The sequence below is a fragment of the Sus scrofa genome, chromosome 16 (assembly GCF_054392235.1).
Source record: "Sus scrofa isolate SSC_HxYL_T2T_F1_AM1 chromosome 16, Sscrofa_HxYL_maternal_Yorkshire_Landrace_v2.0, whole genome shotgun sequence".
Taxonomy (NCBI): Eukaryota; Metazoa; Chordata; class Mammalia; order Artiodactyla; family Suidae; genus Sus; species Sus scrofa.
Genome location: NC_139398.1, coordinates 46,369,842 through 46,391,161, shown reverse-complemented (window position 1 = coordinate 46,391,161; position 21,320 = coordinate 46,369,842). Strand labels below are relative to the sequence as shown.

General features: G+C 48.3%; 2 protein-coding genes and 1 long non-coding RNA gene across 7 annotated transcripts in view; 2 read left to right on the top strand and 1 right to left on the bottom strand.

Moving 5' to 3' along the window:
• LOC110257321 (uncharacterized) overlaps nucleotides 1-5,919 on the bottom strand; it is a 48,365-nt gene extending 42,446 nt beyond the window's left edge. Inside the window, exon 1 of the long non-coding RNA XR_014831335.1 lies at nucleotides 5,803-5,919. This is a non-coding gene — a long non-coding RNA (uncharacterized LOC110257321). The remainder of the gene's footprint in view (nucleotides 1-5,802) is intronic.
• A 654-nt stretch (nucleotides 5,920-6,573) lies between these two features.
• CCNO (cyclin O) lies at nucleotides 6,574-10,423 on the top strand. 3 transcript variants are annotated; one of them, XM_085002259.1, is made up of 3 exons: nucleotides 6,574-6,983; nucleotides 7,633-7,818; nucleotides 8,250-10,423. In XM_085002259.1, exons 1-3 carry the CDS (start codon nucleotides 6,651-6,653, stop codon nucleotides 8,733-8,735), a joined length of 1,005 nt encoding a protein of 334 aa, XP_084858385.1. In that variant the 5' UTR covers nucleotides 6,574-6,650; the 3' UTR covers nucleotides 8,736-10,423. The 3 variants fall into 3 exon arrangements, with proteins under 3 accessions (XP_084858385.1, XP_005672504.1, XP_084858386.1); XM_005672447.4 differs by having other exon boundaries at nucleotides 6,574-7,034; XM_085002260.1 differs by having other exon boundaries at nucleotides 6,574-7,034; nucleotides 8,086-10,423.
• Nucleotides 10,424-12,322: 1,899 nt separating this feature from the next.
• Nucleotides 12,323-19,453, top strand: MCIDAS (multiciliate differentiation and DNA synthesis associated cell cycle protein). 3 transcript variants are annotated; one of them, XM_021077052.2, is made up of 7 exons: nucleotides 12,371-12,849; nucleotides 12,937-13,033; nucleotides 13,213-13,313; nucleotides 16,947-17,019; nucleotides 17,580-17,803; nucleotides 18,422-18,532; nucleotides 18,780-19,453. In XM_021077052.2, the coding sequence occupies exons 1-7, from the start codon at nucleotides 12,730-12,732 to the stop codon at nucleotides 19,218-19,220; spliced, it is 1,167 nt and encodes a 388-aa protein (XP_020932711.2). In that variant the 5' UTR covers nucleotides 12,371-12,729; the 3' UTR covers nucleotides 19,221-19,453. The 3 variants fall into 3 exon arrangements, with proteins under 3 accessions (XP_084858383.1, XP_020932711.2, XP_084858382.1); XM_085002257.1 differs by lacking the exons at nucleotides 16,947-17,019; nucleotides 17,580-17,803; nucleotides 18,422-18,532; nucleotides 18,780-19,453 and adding exons at nucleotides 13,487-13,646; nucleotides 13,761-14,713 and having other exon boundaries at nucleotides 12,323-12,849; XM_085002256.1 differs by lacking the exons at nucleotides 12,371-12,849; nucleotides 12,937-13,033; nucleotides 13,213-13,313 and adding an exon at nucleotides 16,658-16,816.
• The last annotated feature ends 1,867 nt before the right edge of the window (nucleotides 19,454-21,320 follow it).

Below are 21,320 nucleotides of genomic sequence, written 5' to 3'. Positions count from 1 at the left end.
GAGGTGCTAGATCCTTAACCCACTGAGCAAGGCCAGGGATCAAACCCGCAATCTCATGGTTCCTAGTCAGATTTGTTTCCACTGTGCCACAACGGGAACTCCATCTTCTTCATTCTTTTTAATGACTACACAATATTCTGTTTTTTTAGATGCCCCTTTTCAAGGACAATGAATATTTTGCTTTTAACAAGGATACTGCAATAAGTATCTTTTTACGAAGTCATTTTACATTGATATGGAAAAATTATTCCAGAGTAAAATCGATGAGCTGAAGAATATATGTTCTTTAAATGTTTGCAGATCTTGCCAAATTGCCTTCTAAAACAGCTGTACCAATGTACACTCTCACCAACAATATATTGAGGGTCTATTTCCCTACCTCCTCTTATCAAACATTTGGACTTTTAGCAATCAGATTAAGTGTAAAATTAGTATCTTAAGATAGTTTTAATTTGCATTTTTTCTTCTTATGAGTGAATTTGAGCATCTTTTCACCCAGAAGACATTTTCCTATAGACTACTCATTTTTATATTAGATTGTCATTCTTTTTCCTACTGATTTTATAGAATCTCTTTATATTTCATAAAATTAAGCTTAAGAAAAAGAAAAGGAAAAACAAACATAGTTAAATATGGAAAAAAATAGGCGTGAGTGTGTGGCCTAATTTACAAGTATTTTTCCAGTTTCAATTGGAAATACATTTCTCCTTATAAATACATTTTTTAAAACTTTTGTTTGTTTTTGCTTTTTAGGGCCACACTTGTGGTATATGGAAGTTCCCAGGCTAGGGGTTGAATCAGAGCAGCAGCTGCCGGCCTATGCCACAGCCACAGCAGTGCGGGAACTGAACCTCATCTGTGACCTACACCATGGCTCAAGGCAACATTGGATCCTTAACACACTGAGAGAGGCCAGGGGTGGAATCAGTATCCTCAGGTATACTAGTTGGGTTCATTACCGCTGAGCTACAGTGGGAACTGTATTTTCTTTTAACATTTACATAATCAAATTCACCAATTTCTTTTATAGGCTCTTGGTTTTGTGTCATAAGTCCCCATTCTGAGAAAAATCACAAAATCAGAGGCATATCTCTTTAACATCCACTATCATGAGCAAATCTATTTGGCCACGTCAATACCTGGGGGGAACGAGCACAAGAGAGAGACATTCCTTCTTGCAGAAAGATTTTCCCATATTATGGTTTCTTTCTGGGAAGGCACATCTTTTCTCCAAGCAAATAACACCAGGAATGACCTCGTTCAGGTAAGAGTCTGCTCTCTATACACTGGTAATAGTGCAAGAAGGCTATATAATAAATTCTCTAAATGCATCTGATGATAAAACAGTGTCTTGACTGTATCAAAAGTAAAAGTCAAAACCCTAAAACACACTGTACTAGGAGGGTTGTTTCCTCCTAATACCTCTGAGTCTACTTGGGCAACCCCACCATCTAAAAGGAAAACAGCAGAGTATCAGGCTATAATCACAGAGTGAGGAAACGCTTCAGGGCCCACTGAAGCAAGTCACTTATACTCCTTTATTTCAGGAGATCTGGGGCCTGGGCTGACCTTAAGCATAATTATGCCGCTGTGCTTAACTACTCTTCTAGCTCTTCCCCATGTCCACTTCTGATCCAGGCCCTGGAAGAACAGGAGACCTCCCGACCCAAATTTTTTTTTCTGACCCCCCAACATGTGGAAGTTGCCCGGCCATCAATCTATCCTATTGCTGCAGTTGTGGCCTGCACCATAGCTGTGGCAATGCCAGATCCTTAACCCACTGTGCCACAAAGGAACTTCCCCTCCCATCCCAATATTACATCTTTCTTCTTGTAGCTGGCATTTAGCATCTAAATATGGAAAAGAGACATATGTTTTACAGAAATAAAACTTCTTAGATGTTACCCCAGGTAATGCTTATTTGGAGAGCTATATCTCTAGTTCAGCACTTGAAAGACCAGCCTCAGATCTGAAATGAAGTCCAGTGGAACTATAACACAAATAGTAGCCTCCTTACTCCTTATAGCTATAAACATCCATCATTATAAACATATAAATCAGATATAGGAGATACTACATATGTAACATATATATGTATCAACAAACTAAGTGATAAGTATTGTTTCTCCAGCCCATCCTAGGCGGCAAAACAAACATATGACTTAGCTAGAAAAAAACACTTACAGCAGCAGGTAACTCATATTGAGCACTACATGAGAACATTTTATGTCTTATCTAATCCTCACAACAATTTTATAGAATACTCTATCTCATTTTTGTTTAATAGCTGGGGAAAACTGAGGAATAAAAAGGCTGGGTAACTTGCCCAAGTTTACAGAGTTTGTGTTCTGCAAAGCTTCAAACCCAAGGAGCTTGACTCCAGAGCTGAAGCTCTTAACCATTACATGGTACCACCTGTGCTGGGCAGATTGCCACAGGTGGATGTGAATTGGGAGAACAAGCACATGTATGCACTAGGGGAGAGGCATGCACTTGAGCATATGCACTGAACCCTAATGAATTAATAATTGGTAAAGCCCCATGAAGGCAAGTAATAGAGATGGCCTTTTCCCCAGGTGTGGATACTGGTGGACATTTAGACACTTAAGTCAAATGTCAGGTTTTTAAAAATGTGCTGGAGGAGTTCCCATGTGGGGCAGAGGGTTAAGGATCCAGTATTGTCATTGCAGTAGCTGGGACTGCTGCTGTGGCCTAGGTTTGATCCCTGGCCCAGGAACTTCCACATGCCACAGGTGCAGTCAAAAAATAAAATAAAATAAAATGTGCTGAAAATTCCTGCCCTTTGTTTACCAAATACCAGCAAAACTTGTCTCTGACTTCGAGTACCCTAACTATATCTCAATTTGGCAGCTTAAATACATTAAGAGAATATGGAGTCGTAAGCAAATATTTTTCGTGACTTCAAAACTAAGTTTAATGATCATGTGAGGCACTAACAAAGTTGTCCATGTCTAGACAGTAACCCACTTTCTTTGTTGAAACATAGTACTGTTAGGAAATGCCTTCTTCCTACTTCAGTCTCAATCCTAGAGCTGGGGTAGCAGGAGGGTGGGGACTTTGGCTGAAGCTGAAGTGCCAAACTGGCGGGGGGCGGGTGGGGGGGGGAAGGGGAACAACCCAAGAAAACAAGCTTGGTTCCATTATATGAACACTCTCTGGCAGATTTCATAAACAACACCTGAAAATAAGTAGGGTCAAATTGTGGCTAAGCGGCTTTCATCAAAGCAGCCTAGGTTTATGTAATTAGGCTTTACATTTTTAAAGTATTTTAGGTTTAACTAGTGACTTTCAGGTGCATTGGGCCCAGGTCCCAGAAAGATTAAAAAACAAAAATTAATTTTAAAGGCCCTTCATAGGGAAAATAAAAAGCCCAGGCTTGAACCACAAATACTGTAGGCCTCCAGTCTCATTCCCTCCAATTCATTTTCCACATATCAGTCATAGCAATTTTTTTAAAAACAAAAGACAGATCATGTCACTCCCTTGGTCAAGCAATTTCAATAGCTCCAGGTAAAGTCCAAACATTTAATGTAGCCTAGGAACTACACGATCTTACTGTTGAAGGAGTATAGCATGCTGATTATGGAGCAAGGAGCTAAGCTGTCTCTTTGAATCCTAGTTCCACCATTTACGATCTGCATGCCCTTGTTAAATTTCTTTTCCTCTCTATCCTTCAGTTTTTCTCATCTGTAAAATAGGGACAATAATAGCATCTACCTCATAGAAACTGAGTATAATATAAATGAAGAGCATAACAGAATGCCTGGCAAAAAATTCTATGTATGTAAGTTTTTGCTATTATCTCTAATCTCCCTTACTTCTTCTCTTGCCTTCCCCCCAACTCTATGTTCTAACCATTCTGTATCAGATAGGCCTAGAATGTCCAGGAATCATGCTTCCAAATCTTCCCATATCCTGTTTCTCTATTTCAAATACTTGTGCGTAAATCACTCTCTTATCTTCTTTCCATCCCCGTCTTCTATCTTAGCTTAACCACACTTGCTTTGGGAAGTCTTTCCAGCCCAGGCCAGTCGTTTCTATCATGGGCTCCCACAGCATCCAGGTAGAGGTGCCAGATGTTAGGAGGCCCAGTTAAATTTGAATGTCCGATAAACAACAAATACTCTTTTAGTATAAGTATGCCCTGTGCAGTATATGGATTTCAGATAAGCAATGAATGATCTGTCCCATGTGCTATTTGGAACACACTAAACAGCTGTTTATATGACATTTGAGTTTAACTTTTATTTCATCTGTCAACCCTACACCCAGGAGATCCTACCATAACCTTTATCACACTTTAAAAAGCACAACAAATGGTTCTGTTTTTCCCACTAGAGTGTTAGCACAGACCTGTGCCCAAGCAGCCTTGCTCACTGTTGGTTTTTTTTTTTTTTTTGGACACACCTGCAGCATGTGGATCCAGGCCAGGGATCAGACCCAAACCACAGCAGTGACAAGGCCAAGGCCTTAATTACCAAGCCACCAGGAAACTCCTGCTCACTGAATTGGCATGTGAGCAGCTTAGCAAGCAAATACTGAGGAATAGAGCTATCCCACCAAAGTTCAGGTGCCCTTTGAGAAGTTAACTCTAACAACGGGCAAACTCTGAGAGAACAAAGCATTTTCAACAGATGGATAAAATGATGGTACTGCTTTTCAGAATATGATCAGTGTGATAACACTGATTTCCCAATGACAGTTTTAAGGTGACCCCACTATTTTATATCCAAAAAAAATACTTTTGGGTTTTCACACTTATTTCACTTAAGACAAGTATTAATAACCACATATAACAGATGTGTAAACAGAGGCTTAGAGAAGGTAAGTAGCCTGCTCAAGATGACCAATAAATGGGAGTGACCATTTTGACCCTAGGACTTGACTTTGTGCTCTTCCCACTGTAATGGCCATCTGGGTCAGTTTAAAGAATCAGAATTCTTGGGTTCTTCCTCCTCACCTAGACACCCTCTCAAAGAAGTGTGATACCTGACCCCTCTTCACAGATTTAATTGCTCCTCCTATAAAAGTTCCTAACAACAGCCTGAGAGGAGACAGGGAGGACCGGTATCAGTATTTTGAAATACAGGTAATTCTTAGCTAATCTCACATGTTACAGCTGATACTATTTAGGTCTGGAGACTAAAGACCCTGCTCAGAGTTACAGAGAAATAGGAGTAACACTGACCAGAACCCAAAATCTATCCTATTTTACCTGAATCTCTAGAAGACAACACCCCACAGCCAGCTAAATTTCTGGGGACATGATTTACACTTTGATTATATATATGTCTCTTCTGGAATGAGAACCGCTGAACCTGCTCTCGGTATAGCACCTAGTAATCTCACCTCTTGGAGCACCTCTGCAAAATTCATCAGCCCCAGGGTATTAGAGCTTTTTGCCTCTGGGAAATGCCTAAAAGGCTGATTAGATGATACTCGTGTCCTTTCTCCTAAAGGAGCCTCTTAGGAATATTCGCTCGGCCGGAGAAGGTCTGCAGTTTCTACGGGAACAGGAAGCTGAGACCAAACCAGCAGTGCCCAGCAAACTGCCATGCCTAGTCCAGTCTCTCTTGCCTGGACGCTCTTCGCCTCCCCTACTTCAGCTCAACCTCCTTCAGAAGCTTCTTCAGAGCTTTGAAGAAAGCAGGAAATAATCCAGAAAGACTGGGCTGCCCAAGGCAGAGTCCGAAGCTAATGACTTAAAATGTAACAGGCTGTGAGCAATTCGATAAAGCTAGAAAGGCAAGCTTCCAATGTTTTTAAACCACTGCAACTTACTTGGTTTGGGGGGAAAGTGCGGAGAAAGTCTTACTGGAGTGCAGATCGGCTGTCGGAGTTCCTTGGGGAGTCTTCTGTTTGGAGCACGAATGCCTGCTGGCTGGCTGGACTGGCCCATAGATAACAACGCAGAGGAACTTGCGGAGACTCTGCTCCCCAGCTTAGCGGAAGGAGGGATGTTGGCTACTCAGGGTCTGCCTAAAATTAAAAATCACAAATACAATTGAATTAAAAGTATTACTTGCATGGGTGGGTCACTGAAGCAAACTGAACTGACAGAAGTCTAGCTGGAGCCTTTGTTTGGAGCTCGGAAGCGACCTTTACAATATTACCGACCTGGATTAAAGCCAGCACAGAAAGTGCTTGCAGGTGTCGAGACCATCTGGCCAAGGACTGGGAGACGCTCCCCGGGGGAATCTTTTTCCGCGGGCGCAGTGGAGCCCTTCAGCCGGATCCCGCGCTCACCTGGCCTCTCCGCCGCCCCACCTCTAGCCGACAGCTCAGCTCCCCCAACTATCCTGGCTGGGTTGCCCAGGTAACAAGGGACGCGGGGAGAGCTGGCATCTCAAGTGGGTTTGGCGGGTCCGCTGTAGCTCCTCCTCCCCCTTGCAGACCGCGGAGGCTGTGGGGGCCAGCCGTGCGCTCGGGAGCGGGTCTTTAGCCGGGAAAGCGGGCTCTCAAGCCGCTCTGGGCTCAGCCAATGAGAAGCCGGGGGTGTGGCTGAGGGAACGCGCAGGTCTGGTACTTAGAGCCTGGTGGCGGGTAGGGTCTGGCCTCATCAGCACTCCCTTGCGCTTCGGTCCACCCTGCAGCACCCGGGAGTCGTAGAGCGGCCAACTGGCTGCATCATGGTGACCCCCTGCCCCACCAGCCCCGCGAGCCCCGCCACCCGGGCTGGGAGGCGTGACAACCAGAACCTCCGTGCCCCGGTGAAGAAAAGTAGGCGACCACGCCTCCGGAGGAAGCAGCCTCTACAGGCGCTGAACCCGTGCCTGCTCCCGGGAGACTCCGGTGTTTGCGATCTGTTCGAGTCCCCGAGCTCCGGCTCGGATGCCGCAGACAGCCCCGCGCCGTCCACGGCGCCACGCTGCAACTCCTTACCTGGTCCTGCCCAGCAGCTGGTGCAGCTAGATCTACAGACCTTCCGCGACTACGGTCAGACCTGCTACGCTTTCCTCAAGGCACGGGAGAACCACTTCCACCCGCGGGAGTCGCTGGCGCGGCAGCCACAAGTGAGGCGCTGGTAGAGCCAGTTCTCCCCGGCTCTCACCTTTTCTACTCTGTCTGCCTTCCGCGGCGCCCCGGCCCTCGTCAGCCCAGCTTTGCCCCCAGTCGGAGCGCGAAGGGGCTTTGGAGGGCCGGGCCACCAGCCTCATTTTACAGAAGGAGAAAAGTGGGGCCTAGACGACTTAAGGAACCTGCCCGAAGTTTCCAAAGGGGTTAGCAGGGACATGGTAGGATGCAGAGGAGTTCTGTTTCTAGGTTCGAGTCCGGATTCCGACCAACCCCAGCAAATTTCTTAACAATTCTGAGTTTGTTTCTTCATTTGCCAAGTGGGGAGTTCCCTGCCCCCACTGAATTGCTGAGAGGATTACACAAGGTAACGTGTATCCGTGCTCGGCACAGCGCCAGGCAAGAATTCATGCGCCCCGCCTGTGCTCTTTGCGCAGCAGCTCTGCCCGCGTGTTTCCCAGTTTCCAGAGCCTTTACGTTTTTCCTCTTTTTCCTGCCTCCCTCTGGGGACGCTCCCTAGGTTTTCCCGACTTGTTGCATCCACAGCCCCCCTCAGCCCTAGGCTCAGCTGGCCCGCCTCCCTCCTCCCTCCGGCAGGTGACGGCGGAATCCCGCTGTAAGCTGCTCAGCTGGCTGATTCCCGTACACCGCCAGTTCGGCCTCTCCTTCGAGTCTCTGTGTCTGACGGTGAACACTCTGGACCGCTTCCTTATTACCACGCCTGTGGCTGCAGACTGCTTCCAGCTGCTCGGCGTCACGTCCCTCCTCATTGCTTGCAAACAGGTAACTTCTTGCGGAGGGGGGGAGGGGGGTGCGCACGCGGAGCCTGGCTTTCCAGCGCACAGGATTGAGTGCTGGGTTCCCTGAGCTCATTTTAGCAGATGTTTGCAAACTTTCATACCCCGCAGTCTTAACTTCACAATTCCGCCACAAACTAACAATCTTTTCACCCAGCCCCCAAAGAAATAGGCCGTTTCAACAGCCCTCTGTAATCCTTCTATTCTCGTCTCGGGGGAAAAAAACTTCAAAATTTCTCAAACCTGTTTTCAGCTGGACAGTGCTGGAAGTACATCCCCAAATGATTACAGTGGAAGTACGGAGAGGCGAAGCCCTGGATATTTCGCCTGAAGGGATGGGGGGAGTCGTGGTTTTCTCCTGGGTGTGAGACTGGATGGGCCTCGGACCCCTGGATGCTGAGCACCCCTGTGTTACAGGTGGAGGTGCACCCGCCGCGCGTGAAGCAGCTCCTGGCCCTGTGCTGTGGTGCCTTCTCCCGGCAGCAGCTCTGCAACCTTGAGTGCATCGTGCTGCACAAACTGCACTTCAGCCTGGGCGCACCGACCATCAGCTTCTTCCTGGAGCATTTCACGCACGCACGCGTGGAGGCCGGGCAGGCCGAGGCCTCCGAAGCCCTGGAGGCGCAAGCCCTGGCACGCGGGGTGGCGGAGCTGAGCCTGGCTGACTACTCTTTCACCAGCTACACTCCCTCACTGCTGGCCATCTGTTGCCTGGCGCTGGCCGACCGTATGCTGCAGCTCCCGCACCCGCTGGACTTGGGCCTGGGTGGGCACCCTGAGGCGGCATTGCAGGACTGCCTGGACAAGCTGCAGCTACTGGTGGCCATAAACGGAACCTCCCTGACTCACATGCTGCCCCGCCAGATCTGTGAGAAGTGCAGATTGGCCCTGAGTTTGAAATAAAGTAGATCCTTGGTCTCCTTTATATCCCCTGGCCTGGCAGCTAGACCTCTCCACTGCTTTGTAAGAGTGCAATACTGGCCCACAGAGAAGGGGTCAGGGCTCCCGCCCTGTCATCAAGTCATCCTGCAGGTTGTAAATAGTGTCTCTATTTATTTTGCTGAAAGCACGCAAGATAAGAGCTATCTTTACCCCTCAAAACAGGCTGACTGTCGTGGTTCGTGTGAATGCTGCTATTGTGAGCATTTGTCCGAGGAGAGGGAAGGTGAAGCCAAGAGAGTCCAGAAATAGAGGCGGTCACTTGCTATCCAGGGGTCCTTCCTCCCTCAGGGCATCTATCTTTGAGAACACCAGGTCCAGAGAGGTTCCTGTAGCCCAAGGTTCCAGTTATGAGCCAAGTCAGGATCACTTGTTGGCCTGTAGCCCATTAACCTCTTGTTAGGAGGCTGAGGACTGCTCATTCCTAGAATTTTAAAGGGCAAAGTGGGGTGTGAGGCCCTTGCTGTCTAGAGGGGCCTGGGGGCACATGCAGATGATGCCAGGCTAGGAAGCTGTGGCCCTCTAGCTATGGCAAGCAAGAGCTATGCCCACAACTGCCAGATGCAGAAAATTCGGAAGGTTTTGCAGGCAGTTATGGCCATTGCAAATTGACTCCATTTATCCTACAATCACATGGTTGAACAGTTCTCACTTGTCTTAACGCCAGCTATGTGTGAGCCCACAGTACCAGTAGTAAACGTGGCTGTCATTGAGTGGTTATCTGTACCAGGCACTGTGTCCAGCACTCCTTATTTCAATCCTTCAACAATTTTATGAGGCAGAGTCTACTAGCCCATTTTTAAGAGAAGGGCACTGGGTCACAGAGAAGTTAAACAACAGTGGAGCAGTCAGGATTTGAAGGCAGGTGATCTGAATCCAGAGTCCCACCCTTTGCCACAATGCTTAATTTCCCCCTCTTACAGATTTCTGGAAATGCTCAAAAACCTACCCGAGGTAGGTGTGGTGATCTACAAAGTGCCATCCATTCAACAGGGACAATAGAGAACATATTTGGAGAGCCAGTAAAGTCCCCACCTCCAGTCATGTTACAGGAGTCATTTTACAGATGGGAGAAATGAGTCAAGAAATGGGGGGAAAAAAAAAAAAAAAGACATGGGACAGAGGCATGCTGGAGTTCTGTGACTCCACAGCTGTCCCATCTTTATTCTCATTGTTGTGGATCTGCTGTAGGCCCTGAATCTGTCACTTCCAGCAATTTTTTTAAACTGAGTCCAACAGCCAAGTGATACCAGTGCTGTTACGAAGCTTAAAAGAGATTGTGAGGTGGTATCAAGTAGTGATTAAACACATGGGCTCTGGAGTCAATTTCCTGGGAGACCTTAACAAGTCACATATCTATGCCTAAGTCTTTCCTGTAAAAATGGGAATAACAGCACTTACCTTCTAGTGTTGAGGTATGGATTTAATGAGATGGTCTCTACAAAATCCTTAATACAGATTCTGTCCAGCACATAGCAAGTCTTCAAGAAGGCTGGTGGCAGCCTGCACAATGATGGGGAGGGGTTATACAGGAAAAAACTTGGTGAAAAAAGAGATAAGTACAGGAAAATGTTAACAATGTTATGGTTGTTCATTGTACTGTTTTTTCAAATTTTCTGTATTGTTGAAAAATAATAAAGTAGTCAAACTCAGTCATATTCTACTGCATTTTTGGGTCCATGCAGAAAGAAGTTCCTGGGCCAGGGATCAGACCCTCACCACAGCAATGACCCGAGCCATAGCAGTAACAATTTGGAGTCCTTAACCCATTGAGCCACCAGGAAACTCCCCTCCTGTGTTTAGAATAAATGTATGACAAATAGCACAAATAAAAAGCAAACAAACTTGAAACAAGTTTAGAGTAACTTCCTTGCTGTTCTCTTCACCTTACTCTAGGTGCCTCATACTCTTTTTTTTTTTTTTTTTTTTTTTTTAAGGGCCACAGGTGTGCATATAGAAGTTCCCAGTCTAGGGGTCAAATCGGAGCTATAGCTGCTGGCCTGTGCCTCAGCCACAGGCATCTTCGACCTACACCACAGCTCACGGCAATGCTCAGGACAATGCTGCCAGATCCTTAACCTGCTGAGAGAGGCCAGGGATTGAACCTGCATCCTCATGAATACTAGTCCGTTTCTGCTGAGCCAGGATGGGAACCCTTCTCCTAATATGTTGATAGACTAGGCTCAGCAGAAATTTTCTCCTCCTCAACTCAGGAACAGAGAAGTGACGATCCCCAAGCTGTCTGAGGAAAAGCTGGCTGTGTTGGTGAAGAGGAGGAAGAGGAAATCATTATCTGTTTCAACTTCCAAAATGTCTAGAGCCCTCAGTCTGGCTGTTAGGGGGGGTGAGGTACCTCTGCAAAAGAGTGGCTTTGGGAGGAATTGTCTTCACCTGCATTTACTCCTTCACTCAGCCAAGACTGATAAGGGTGATTTGGTTCCAGAATCATCAGACTAGGAGTATATAAGCATACTATTCCAGGTCCTGTTGCCACAGCTAATCTAGTGTACATTTTAATGTACAATGTCCGTGTTTTTCTACTCCAATTTGGACCTCATTGATGAAAAAAAGGGCATGTTGTAGATCTCACCATGTGTAGAAATGTCCTCAAAACTCAGCTGAGAGCTTCCATACTCCTTTTACAGACTGAATAGGAGTGGGAGACAGACTGGCTAGTGGCTAGGCTACTCAGGAAGCAGAGGAAGTAGACCACAAAACCAGCAACAGGCTGCCAGAGGCCAGAGGTGCAGCCGAAAAGACTCCTTAAAACGACGTTATTTATGTAAAGTGACCCATGCTTGGTGTGGCTGAATTAATGTTGTCACTTTACATAAATAATCTTATCTCCCCAGGAACTCCATTGAAATCAGTGTTATTTATTTATTTTTTTCAAAAGAACTGGGGTTCAGGGATTTAGTGGAGCCTGGGTTCCAGACCCTAAAGCCAGAGCTCCTTCCTCACCATCAGCAACACCACACCAACTGTAGCTGGCTCACTTCACTTCAACTGGGTGTCCCCATCTATAGATGGGTCACAGAGTCTCTAAGTCTATTCTAACTATATATTTGGAGTACTCTCCATCACTCCTAGTGGTAAGTTGTATAGATGTTTTGAGGGGTAGCTGAGGCTTGGGGGGCAGAAATCGTGGTTTTAGGGGATTTGGGGCTATCCACTGTGGCGTTTTCAGAAACTGAAGAAGAGTTTGTAGATGTCACTTTTTCGTAACTGACCCCCTTTTAAAAGGCTGTGCTCAGGTGCTACTGCCCTAGGCATCAGACCAAGTGGAAGTCAAGACCCAGGAGTGCTCCCCAGCCTTGGGGGAAGGGGTTTCTCGTAACCTGGGGCTGTTCTGGAGAGTCCCTGCTAGAATTTTAAACCTCCACCAAATCCTACGTGGTGGAGCAAATTCCGGAGTGTGGCTTTGGCGACTGACACTCCAAGTTGTTTCGTGCTTTGTGGCTGGGGTGGGAAGAAAATGAAATAAGAATCGTTGACTTTTCCCTTCCCGCTGCCGGTAGGCGGGAAGGCTGTACCCAGCATTAGGGACCGGTAGGGCTGGTCCGTCCCTCCTCTTTTGCTCTGGCGCGGCTGGGAGCGGCGGCGCCAACGCTAGCCAAAAGGGCGCTCTCGGGCCCGGGCCCCGCGCTTGCCTCTCCCGGGGGAAGCTGCGTTGCCAGGTGGAGTTTAACGCCTCCGCCTGAGCGCAGATTGTCCGGGCCGAAGGCGCCACCTCAGGCGCTCAGGCGCGAGCCGCCCCTCCCGCGCGGCGGTCCTCCCCCGGCACCCGGCCCTCCCTCCGCATCTCCACCGTCGTCCCTTGGCCCCACCCGCGCCACGCGCCTCCTCTACTTGTGGCCGGCTTCAGAGCGTGCAGGCGCGGGGTCGCCATCCCTGACCACGCCGCTGCAGCCAAGCAGTCGGCGCGAAGCTCCGGGGCGGAAGAGTGAGGGGAGGCAGGATGCAGGCGGCGTGCGGGGGCGCCGCGGCGGGTCGCCGGGTTTTCGATAGCCTTTGCCCCAACAGGATGCTGGATCCGCAAGGCCGGCCCTTTGGCAAGCCTGGGAAGCTGGACAGGAAGGTGGGGCTGCGGGCTGGGACCGGGCGGGGTCCGCATGCTCCCAGCCCCGAGGGCTGACCCACGCTCACCGTTTCTGTGCCCGGCTAGTTCGCTCCTCCACGGAAATTCTTTCCCGATCGCAGCATCAGCAGCCGGGTGTCCGTGTACGAGGATCCGCCAGACTCCGAGCCCGCTGCGCTGCCAGGTGAGCCCTGTAGCTCCTGCGCTAACCCTTCAGGTTTCCCGCGCCTAGTGAGTGGGACGCGCGCGGCTCGGAAGTTTCTCTCCCCGAGGCTTCAGCGTCCTGGCTGAGATGCCAGAGACGAGCTGTTGCGGAGAAGCTTAGGGTCAGCCTGGCGCTTGTCTCCGGTTCTCCCCGCGCAGCCCTCACCACCATAGACCTGCAAGACCTGCAAGACCTCGCTGACTGCTCCTCGTTACTCGGATCCGATGCGCCGCCTAGTGGTGATTCGGCCGCCTCACAGGTACCTCTCGTTCCTTGCGGAGCCTCGCGACTTCTCAGAGCCCAAATTCTGGTAGTCATTTTTCGAGTATCCTTCAAGAAATCAAATTGGGTAGGGAGCGCGGGCATATCTGGCTATCAGGGGGAAATGTCCTGCAGGAATCCGAGTCTTGAGAATCAGAACTTTCCTCCTAGTATGTTAACGGTGGCCGCCTTCCTGGAGTTGGTTTTGACCAGTCCTGGGCAGGGAGGCTCACCTGGAGGGCTCCCCTGCCAGACCGGTCTCCTGTTCACCTCACCATCTATTCATTGGAGCTGCGACAGAATAAGTGGAAGTTGCACAATGAGGGACCAGGTGGGTAGGTGGGAGCAAAGTTGCGCTCTGGGCACCTGATACACATCCTGTCTGTTCTTCCAATATGCCCTTCCTGGCCACTGGTTAACCATTTTCATTCCCTGGTTGTCTAAGGAGTGTGGACATTGGAGATAACTTCTCGACCAAGACTGGAAAAAATGAAGAGAGTTTACATTTGGAGGAAGTGGGAAGAGGGACAAAGGACTGTGGAAGAAATTGACGGAAAGTGTTCCTCTCTGCAGAGATGGCCCTTCAATAGCTGAGCACCTTATAAATCATTTTCACTCCCTTCAAATGCTGCCATCACTTACCCCCAAGCCTATCTTCTTACTTCCATCCCACTTCTACCACTCACCAGGGCTGACACTTCCCAGGCAGATGATGGGCCTCCCAGCACAGGTGTTTGGGGGGGGCCAGAGCCTGGCAAATTGCTGGGATGTAAAGAGACCAGAAGGACAGGAGGTCCTGGCTAGATGCAACCTACAGGAAGGGTATCAGTTCCAGCTTCCTGGCATCAGGTGCTGGGGACATGAGTTTTCGTGGGAACAGGCTGAGCATAGAACACTCTAGAGACTATGACCACCTCCCAGAACTGGGGTTGGTGGTGGACCAAGGCTTCCCAGGGCCTCCTCTAAGTACCTCTCAGAATTGGGATAAAGCCCAGGGGGACTCAAGATAGGTGGCCACTGAGAGCAGAAATTGTGACGGCAGGAGATGAGAGTAGGCATTGCCCTGCAGAGGCCATTCTATTGTTCTTTTCAGGTCTGGATACTCTAGAAAAGACAATAACTCAGGAGTTCCCGGCGTAGCTCAGCGGAAATGAATCTGACTAGTATCCATGAGGATGCAGGTTCAATACCTGGCCTCGCTCATTGGGTTAAGGATCCAGCATTGCCATGAGCTGTGGTGTAGTCACAGACGTGGCTCGGATCTGGCATTGCTGTGGCTGTGGCATAGGCCAGCAACTGCAGCTCCGATTCAACCCCTGGGAACTTCCATATGCCCAGGGTGTAGCCCTAAAAAAAAAAAATCCAAAAAAAAAAAAAGAAGAAGAAGAAGAAAGAAAATACAATATTTGAACATCTTTCAACTGACCCAGAGAGTTACATTATTCCAACATATTTATTTTGTAAGCAACCAAACCCAAGCAGGCTCTTGATGAATTTTTACTTATGTATACAGAACTTAAATTTGACGTCATATTCAGTGTTAGCGTTTTTTTTTGTTTGTTTGTTTTGTTTTGTTTTGTTTCTTTTTGGCTGCTGTTTGAGTTGGGGAAATGCCAGGGTTTTGTTTTGTTTTGTTTTTCTAACTGGAAAATTAGAATTCAAAGTTTCAAGGACAGAGTTTATGCCAGATAGCCCAAGAGGGGCCAGGACTTGTCCTGGGGAAGGCAGAGTTGGTGCAGAAGGAAATAGATTACTAGGGTAAGATTCTTGGGATGGGGAGGAAGGACCCCTGGCTAGTGCACACTCTGATTACATTTCCCAACCTCCTTCCTATTGGAGAAAGTGGACAGAGAGAGGAAGTGCTCTAGAAGTGTTTGCAGTCCAGAATGGACCCAAACTATGCCAGGCCTGGGCTAGCACAGGAAGAAGCATTTGCTGGGTCCCCTTCAGTCTCCTCATGGTAAGGGTTTTTCTCAAACCTCTACAGAGAAGGAGACCTTTTAGCCCTCAGAAAAATCAGTCTCATTTCTGACTCCTTCAACCAGGGTGGAACTTGTGCTTCAGGATTTGTCTGGGGCCCTCAGTTCTTCCTTTCTAAGCTCCCTTCTCCTTGGAGCCTCAGCCCTCACCTGCTGCTAGAGGTCTCCCTAGTTGAAACTGATACTTGTATTCTTCAAAGTTAAAATCGGATAATTCTCAGAAGTATCTGAATGGTAAAGAAGGCTTTGTGGGAGAAGAGTATGATTAAACCAAAGGAATATAAAAAAAATTGGTAATAAGGAATCAACAGGACAGATATTTCTCCCTACCCCCCTTCCACGGCATATGGAGTTCCCAGCCAGGTATCCTAGCCTGAGCTGTGATATAAGCTGCAGCTGTTCCAACGCCAGATCCTTAACCCACGATGCCAGGCATCAAACCTGTGTCCAAGTACTCCCAAGACTCCGCTGATTCCATTGCAGCACAGCGGGAGCTCCAGGATAGATAATTTCTGATGGGCATATTGGCCTCACACCATGCCCCTTGAGAGACTTCTTTCCACTTTCCAGTGCTTCATTGGAAGCCAGGCTTTTCTAAAAAAGAGATAAAAGCTAGAAGCAATGAGGTATAAAGGAAAGAGGATTGAGATAGTCACCAGGTTTCTGGGACAGAAGCTCCAATTTCACTATTTCAGAGCTGGGTGCTTTGGGGAACACGATTTCCTTGAGCTTCAGCTTCTCCATCTGGGGGAGGAGTCACTTCCTGGGCCCTGCCTGCTTCCCACATTGGTGTGGGAATTAACAGAGAGACTCAGTGTATGAGTTTTGTCAACTCTGTACACTAAGGAAATTAAGACGTTTTCTGGCTGCCAGCCTGTTATGTCTCCTTCCATCTCAGGCACGCAGGCACATTGCAGGAACCCAGCAGAGTGTCTAGTTCAAGATGTTGGAGGTACATCACACCGCACGGGAAAAGTCAACTCCAAATTTTTGAGTAACAGGAGCAATAGGGGCCACACCTGCTGCGTGCTGAACAGAGGCACTTTCCATAGTATCCTGCCCCCTCAAATCTTAGCCTTTCTTTATGCGGAGGGGTGGTTTAGCCGTGGCTGAGCCTTGGTGGGATATGTGGCCTAGAGTTACTGATTTGGATGACCCTGCACGCTGGCAGATCCTGGGAGGAAGGACGGGGTGTTCGTACACTGCGCTCCTAGCTCTTAAAGCTTTGGCTGCTTGGTCTGCGGGGAGATAAGTCGGAGCCGCTGTTCCGCTGGAGCACTAGGAACGCGCCTGGTTGGCTGGTGGCGGGCCAATGAGGCCGCACGCGGCTGTGCCTTCTGCGGGAGGCCGGACCCGGGCGGCTGTGCTGTGAGCAGAAGGACCTACTCCAGACGCATCCGTGTGCAGTTTCAGCGCCCGGCAGGACCCTCACAGTCAGATCCCCGCTTGGTGCTTACCTCTTCCCACCATGGCGGTGCAAGCCTGCTGGATTCCGTGTATCCGGCGGGGCTTTGATTTTCAGGTATCAGTTTCCGCTGCCAAGAATGCATGCAGACACCCCGCCGAGCCTGGGAGGTTAACTGTCCATCTAGGAAGTGTGCCACACCTGCCAAACTCGATCATAACTAGTTTACACCTCTGGTTTATTTCAGAACCACTCCTTGCAAACGGCAGCGGACTTCGATCTGCAGGATTTCAGAGACACAGTGGATGATCTCATTGCAGGCAAGTGTAGTCTCTTTGCAGTTAAAGAAAAGCAGGGGTGTCCTCCGCCCCTTAAATTTGACTAGTTCAGATTTCGTGGTAGTTATGTGGTAAACCCAGTACCTGTCAACTGCTCCCCAGCAATTCATCAAAGGGCCAGGCTCTTTTACACTTAGGACCCCCTCCCCCTTCCTAATCGAGAAGATGAATCGCTGGATCTACAGCTCTTTCTCAGCTCGCCACTGTGAATTCTGGGAGAGAGAGCCCGACGCTGTGATGTGGTTGAGAAGAGGCTGAATGACAGCATTGTGTATGCCGAGTGTGTGTGATTTAAGGCAAGTTTGCCCTGGCCACCGTGGAGATTCAGTTTAGATCATCCAACAGGCATTTATTGAATGCCTACTCTGTACTCTGTATCTGGAAGGGCCGGGGTATCGTGATTGCAGAGGGATTGGTGCTTTGTTAATAAACATCTCCACGTAAACCCTCCACTCAGCCTGGCATTTGTCCCTGTACTTAGCCAGGTACAAGACTGAGGCTGCAAACCCGGCTCCCTCTTTTTCCTCTCTCCTCTTAATCAGACTCATCGTCTTTGATGTCACCTCCCCTGGCCGGCGGAAACTTTCCCTTCTCTCCTTCTGACGTACTGCCCTTTGGGTCCTGTCTCTCCCCGCCGCTGGACTCACCCGCCCTGCAGTCACCGCCGCTGCGCCCTCCCGAGGTTCCCCCGCCAGAGCAGTACTGGAAGGAGTTGGCCAATCAGAACCAGAGGGCGCTGGGGGACGCACTTGTCGAGAATAATCAAGTAGGGACACTGCGCTGGCGTCCAGGAATCCTGGGGGCGGGGACAGGGTATGAAGCTCCAGGAGGAAGTTGGGGCTGCAGGATCGGGAATGTGCCCCTTTGGACGTTAGAACCAGTGGACCAGGGAGTGGTTCCTTTAGCTGCTATTGCTTCACTGGCTTTACCTCAATTTACAGCTTCACTGAGTAGGAATAATCCTACCTACTAGGTTTTTGATAGGGCCACCAATATTTGTTGAAGACTTTCTATATGCCTGGTATTGTGCTTACTATTTACTTTCTCCTCATTTAATACAGCCATTAAGCTAGGTACTCTTACCAGCCCCATTTTACAGATAAAGGACACTGAGGTATAGGAAAGGTGAATGAACTAAAGAGGCAGAACCTGGAGCCTGTTGCCCAAGTCAGTACTCCTCACCACTACACTGAGGATTAACTGAAAACATTTTGTCTAAGTGCTTTGTTAAAAAAAATTACATAAAATCATTATTCTCACCAGTGTAAATGCTCTTGGGAGCCCAGTTTCTAATTAGACGTTAGGATCTGGGTTCAATTCATGCAGAGTATACAGACAAGACCGAGCACGGTAGCCTATGGCTGAATGCTTGGCTCTCCTGCAGCTGCACGTGACGTTGACCCAGAAACAGGAGGAAATCGCCTCACTGAAGGAGCGGAACGTGCAACTGAAGGAACTCGCCAGTAGGACCCGGCACCTGGCCTCAGTGTTGGATGTAAGTGGGGCTCGGGCGTGTAGCACACTGCAGGAAGTCGGAAGTGTCCCTGTGCACCCCCCACCCTGCTCCCAGTGTTGGGACCTGGCGGGGGTCGGGGAAAGGAGAGGAGAGCTCGGTGAGTCACTTGAAAGGGTCGCCTAAGCCGCTGAGTTGCTCCTACGAAGTGCGCCAGATTGCCTTTGAGTACCCAGCAAGAGGCGAGTCCGGCTGGCCCCAGGGCGGCGCTCCTCCCCGTCTCTTGTAGAAGCTGATGATCACCCGGTCCCAGGATTGCGGTGCGGCAGCCGAGCCGTTTCTGCTCAAAGCGACTGCAAAAAGGAGCCTGGAGGAGTTGTTCAGCGCTGCGGGGCAGGACTGCGCGGAAGTGGACGCCATCCTACGGGAGATTTCCGAACGCTGCGACGAAGCGCTGCAGAGCCGCGATCCCAAGCGGCTCCGACTTCAGCCAGAGCCCCCAAGCATGGACGGCAGGCCCGGGAACCTGCATGGCGCCTTCCGGGGGCTGCGCACAGATTGCAGCCGGAGCTCGTTGAACCTGAGCCACAGTGAGCTGGAGGAGGGCGGCTCTTTTAGCACCCCCATCCGCAGCCACAGCACCATCCGCACGCTCGCTTTCCCCCAGGGCAATGCGTTCACCATCCGGACAGCCAACGGGGGTTACAAATTCCGCTGGGTCCCCAGTTGAACTGGGATGTGGTCCTCCAAAACACTGCCCTGTATTCGGACTGAAGCGCCTGGAGGTTAAGTGAGAGTAGTTGGAACTGTTTTCTGAACCTGACTTTTCAGAACTCCCCCTGAAAGACCAATGCTACCCTGAAACTTACTTTTTTTTTTTTTTTTCAGGAACACTTTGATACTGATGCATTGTAAAGTTCTGGTACAAAACACTGAATAGTCCTTCCCCTTTTCACAGTGAAATTGTGTGTGTGTGTGTGTGTGTGTGTGTGTGTGTGTCACAGTCATTTTTTAATGTATTTATTTTTAGTAACTTTGAATTATGCACTTTTTAGAGCTAGAAGAGACCTAAAAACCACTTAGCTGTTTTATAATTACATAATGCCCTACTTTCATAAGAAGTTAAGTAATTTTCTATATTAAGAAGTGTCATTGAGGAGTTCCCTTGTGATGCAGTGGATTAAGGATCGGCCTTGTCACTCTAGTGGCTGGGGTCACTGCTGCTCTGGCACAGGTTCCATCCCTGTCCGGGAAACTTTCACATGCTGCAAGTGTGGCCAAGAAAAAAAAAGTGTCGTTGGAACCTTCCAAGAAGTCTCCCTAGTCATTTAATTGAAAAATGGGCAGTAGACCTCTAAGGAAGACATACAGATGGCCAATAGGCACATGGAAAAAAAAAAAGCTCAACATCACTGATTATTAGAGAACTGCAAGTCAAAACTACAGTGAGGTAGAATGGCTATCAAAACTGCAAAACTGGTTATAATGGCTGTCGTTAATAAGGCTACAGGAGTTCCTATCGTGGTGCAGTGGTTAATGAATCCAACTAGGAACCATGAGATTGCTGGTTCGATCCCTGGCCTTGCTCAGTGGGTTAAGGATCCAACGTTGCCATGAGCTGTGGTGTAGGTCACAGATGCGGCTCTGATCTCGCTTTGCTGTGGCTCTGGCGTAGGCCAGTGGCTACAGCTCTGATTAGATCCTAGCCTGGGAACCTCCAGGAAGCAGCCCTAGAAAAGGCAAAAAGACAAAAAAAAAAAAAAAAAAAAGGCTACAAGTAACAAATGCTGGAGACAGTATGGAGAAAAGGGAACCCTACTCGCTGTTAGTGGGAATGTAAATTGGTACAACCACTTTACACAGAAAACAGTATGAGGATTCCTCACTAAACTAAATATAGAACTACCATATGCTCTAGCAATTCTACTCCTGGGCATATATGGGACAAAACTTTCTCTGAAAATGATACATGAACCTCTATGTTTATTGCAGCATTATTCACAGTAGCTAAGACATGGAAACAATCTAAATGTCCATTGGCAGATGAGTGGATTAAAAAGATGTTGTACACAGTGGAATACTACTCAGCCATTAAAAAAGAACAAAATAATGCCATTTGCAGCAACATGGTTGCAATTAGAGATGCTCATACTAGTCAAGTAAGTCAGAAAGAGAAAGACAAATACCATATGATATAACTTATGGTGGATATAAAATATGGCACAGATGAAGCTATTTACAGAATAGAAACAGACTCACAGACATGGAGAACAGACTTGTAGTTGCCAAGGGGGAGAGGGAGGGAGTGGGATGGATGGGGAGTTCTGGGTTAGTAAATGTAAACTATTACATTTAGAATGAATGAGCAATGGGGTCCTGCTATAGAGCATAGGGAACTACATTCAATCACTTGTGATAGAACATGATAGAAAATAACAGGAGAAAAAGAATGTGTGTGTGTGTGTGTGTGTGTGTGTGTGTGTGTGAATGACTGGGTCACTTTTCTGAATAGGAGAAATTGAGAGAACATTATAAACTAATTATTAAAAATTACAAAAAAAAAAAAGATTGTTGGCCCAGAAGCCAGGTCTCTGGGTGAACATTTCAATACACCACTCACTTCCCCTGATCCTACAAGGACACTAAATTTTGTTACTATTGAAAAATTTTATTCTAGATGCCAGAATAAAAAAATTAGGAAAAGTTAGGTTTAAGATTTCCTAAACACTTTTCTTAGGGCAGGTAATAAACAGAGGAAAATGCAGATTTTTAAGAGTCGATGGGTTATCAAGAAAAGAGGTGCTAGAGGAGCTCCCATTGCGGCGCAGTG

Bases quoted from the DNA above. Each gene is read 5' to 3' on its own strand.
- MCIDAS (XM_021077052.2), top strand. From the start codon at position 12,730: ATGCAGGCGGCGTGCGGGGGCGCCGCGGCGGGTCGCCGGGTTTTCGAT. The intron at 12,850-12,936 runs GTGGGGCTGCGG...GTGCCCGGCTAG, and splicing joins CTGGGAAGCTGGACAGGAAG to TTCGCTCCTCCACGGAAATT. The intron at 17,020-17,579 runs GCAAGTGTAGTC...CCTCTTAATCAG, and splicing joins AGTGGATGATCTCATTGCAG to ACTCATCGTCTTTGATGTCA.
- CCNO (XM_005672447.4), top strand. From the start codon at position 6,651: ATGGTGACCCCCTGCCCCACCAGCCCCGCGAGCCCCGCCACCCGGGCT. The intron at 7,035-7,632 runs GTGAGGCGCTGG...TCCCTCCGGCAG, and splicing joins CGCTGGCGCGGCAGCCACAA to GTGACGGCGGAATCCCGCTG. The intron at 7,819-8,249 runs GTAACTTCTTGC...CCTGTGTTACAG, and splicing joins TCCTCATTGCTTGCAAACAG to GTGGAGGTGCACCCGCCGCG.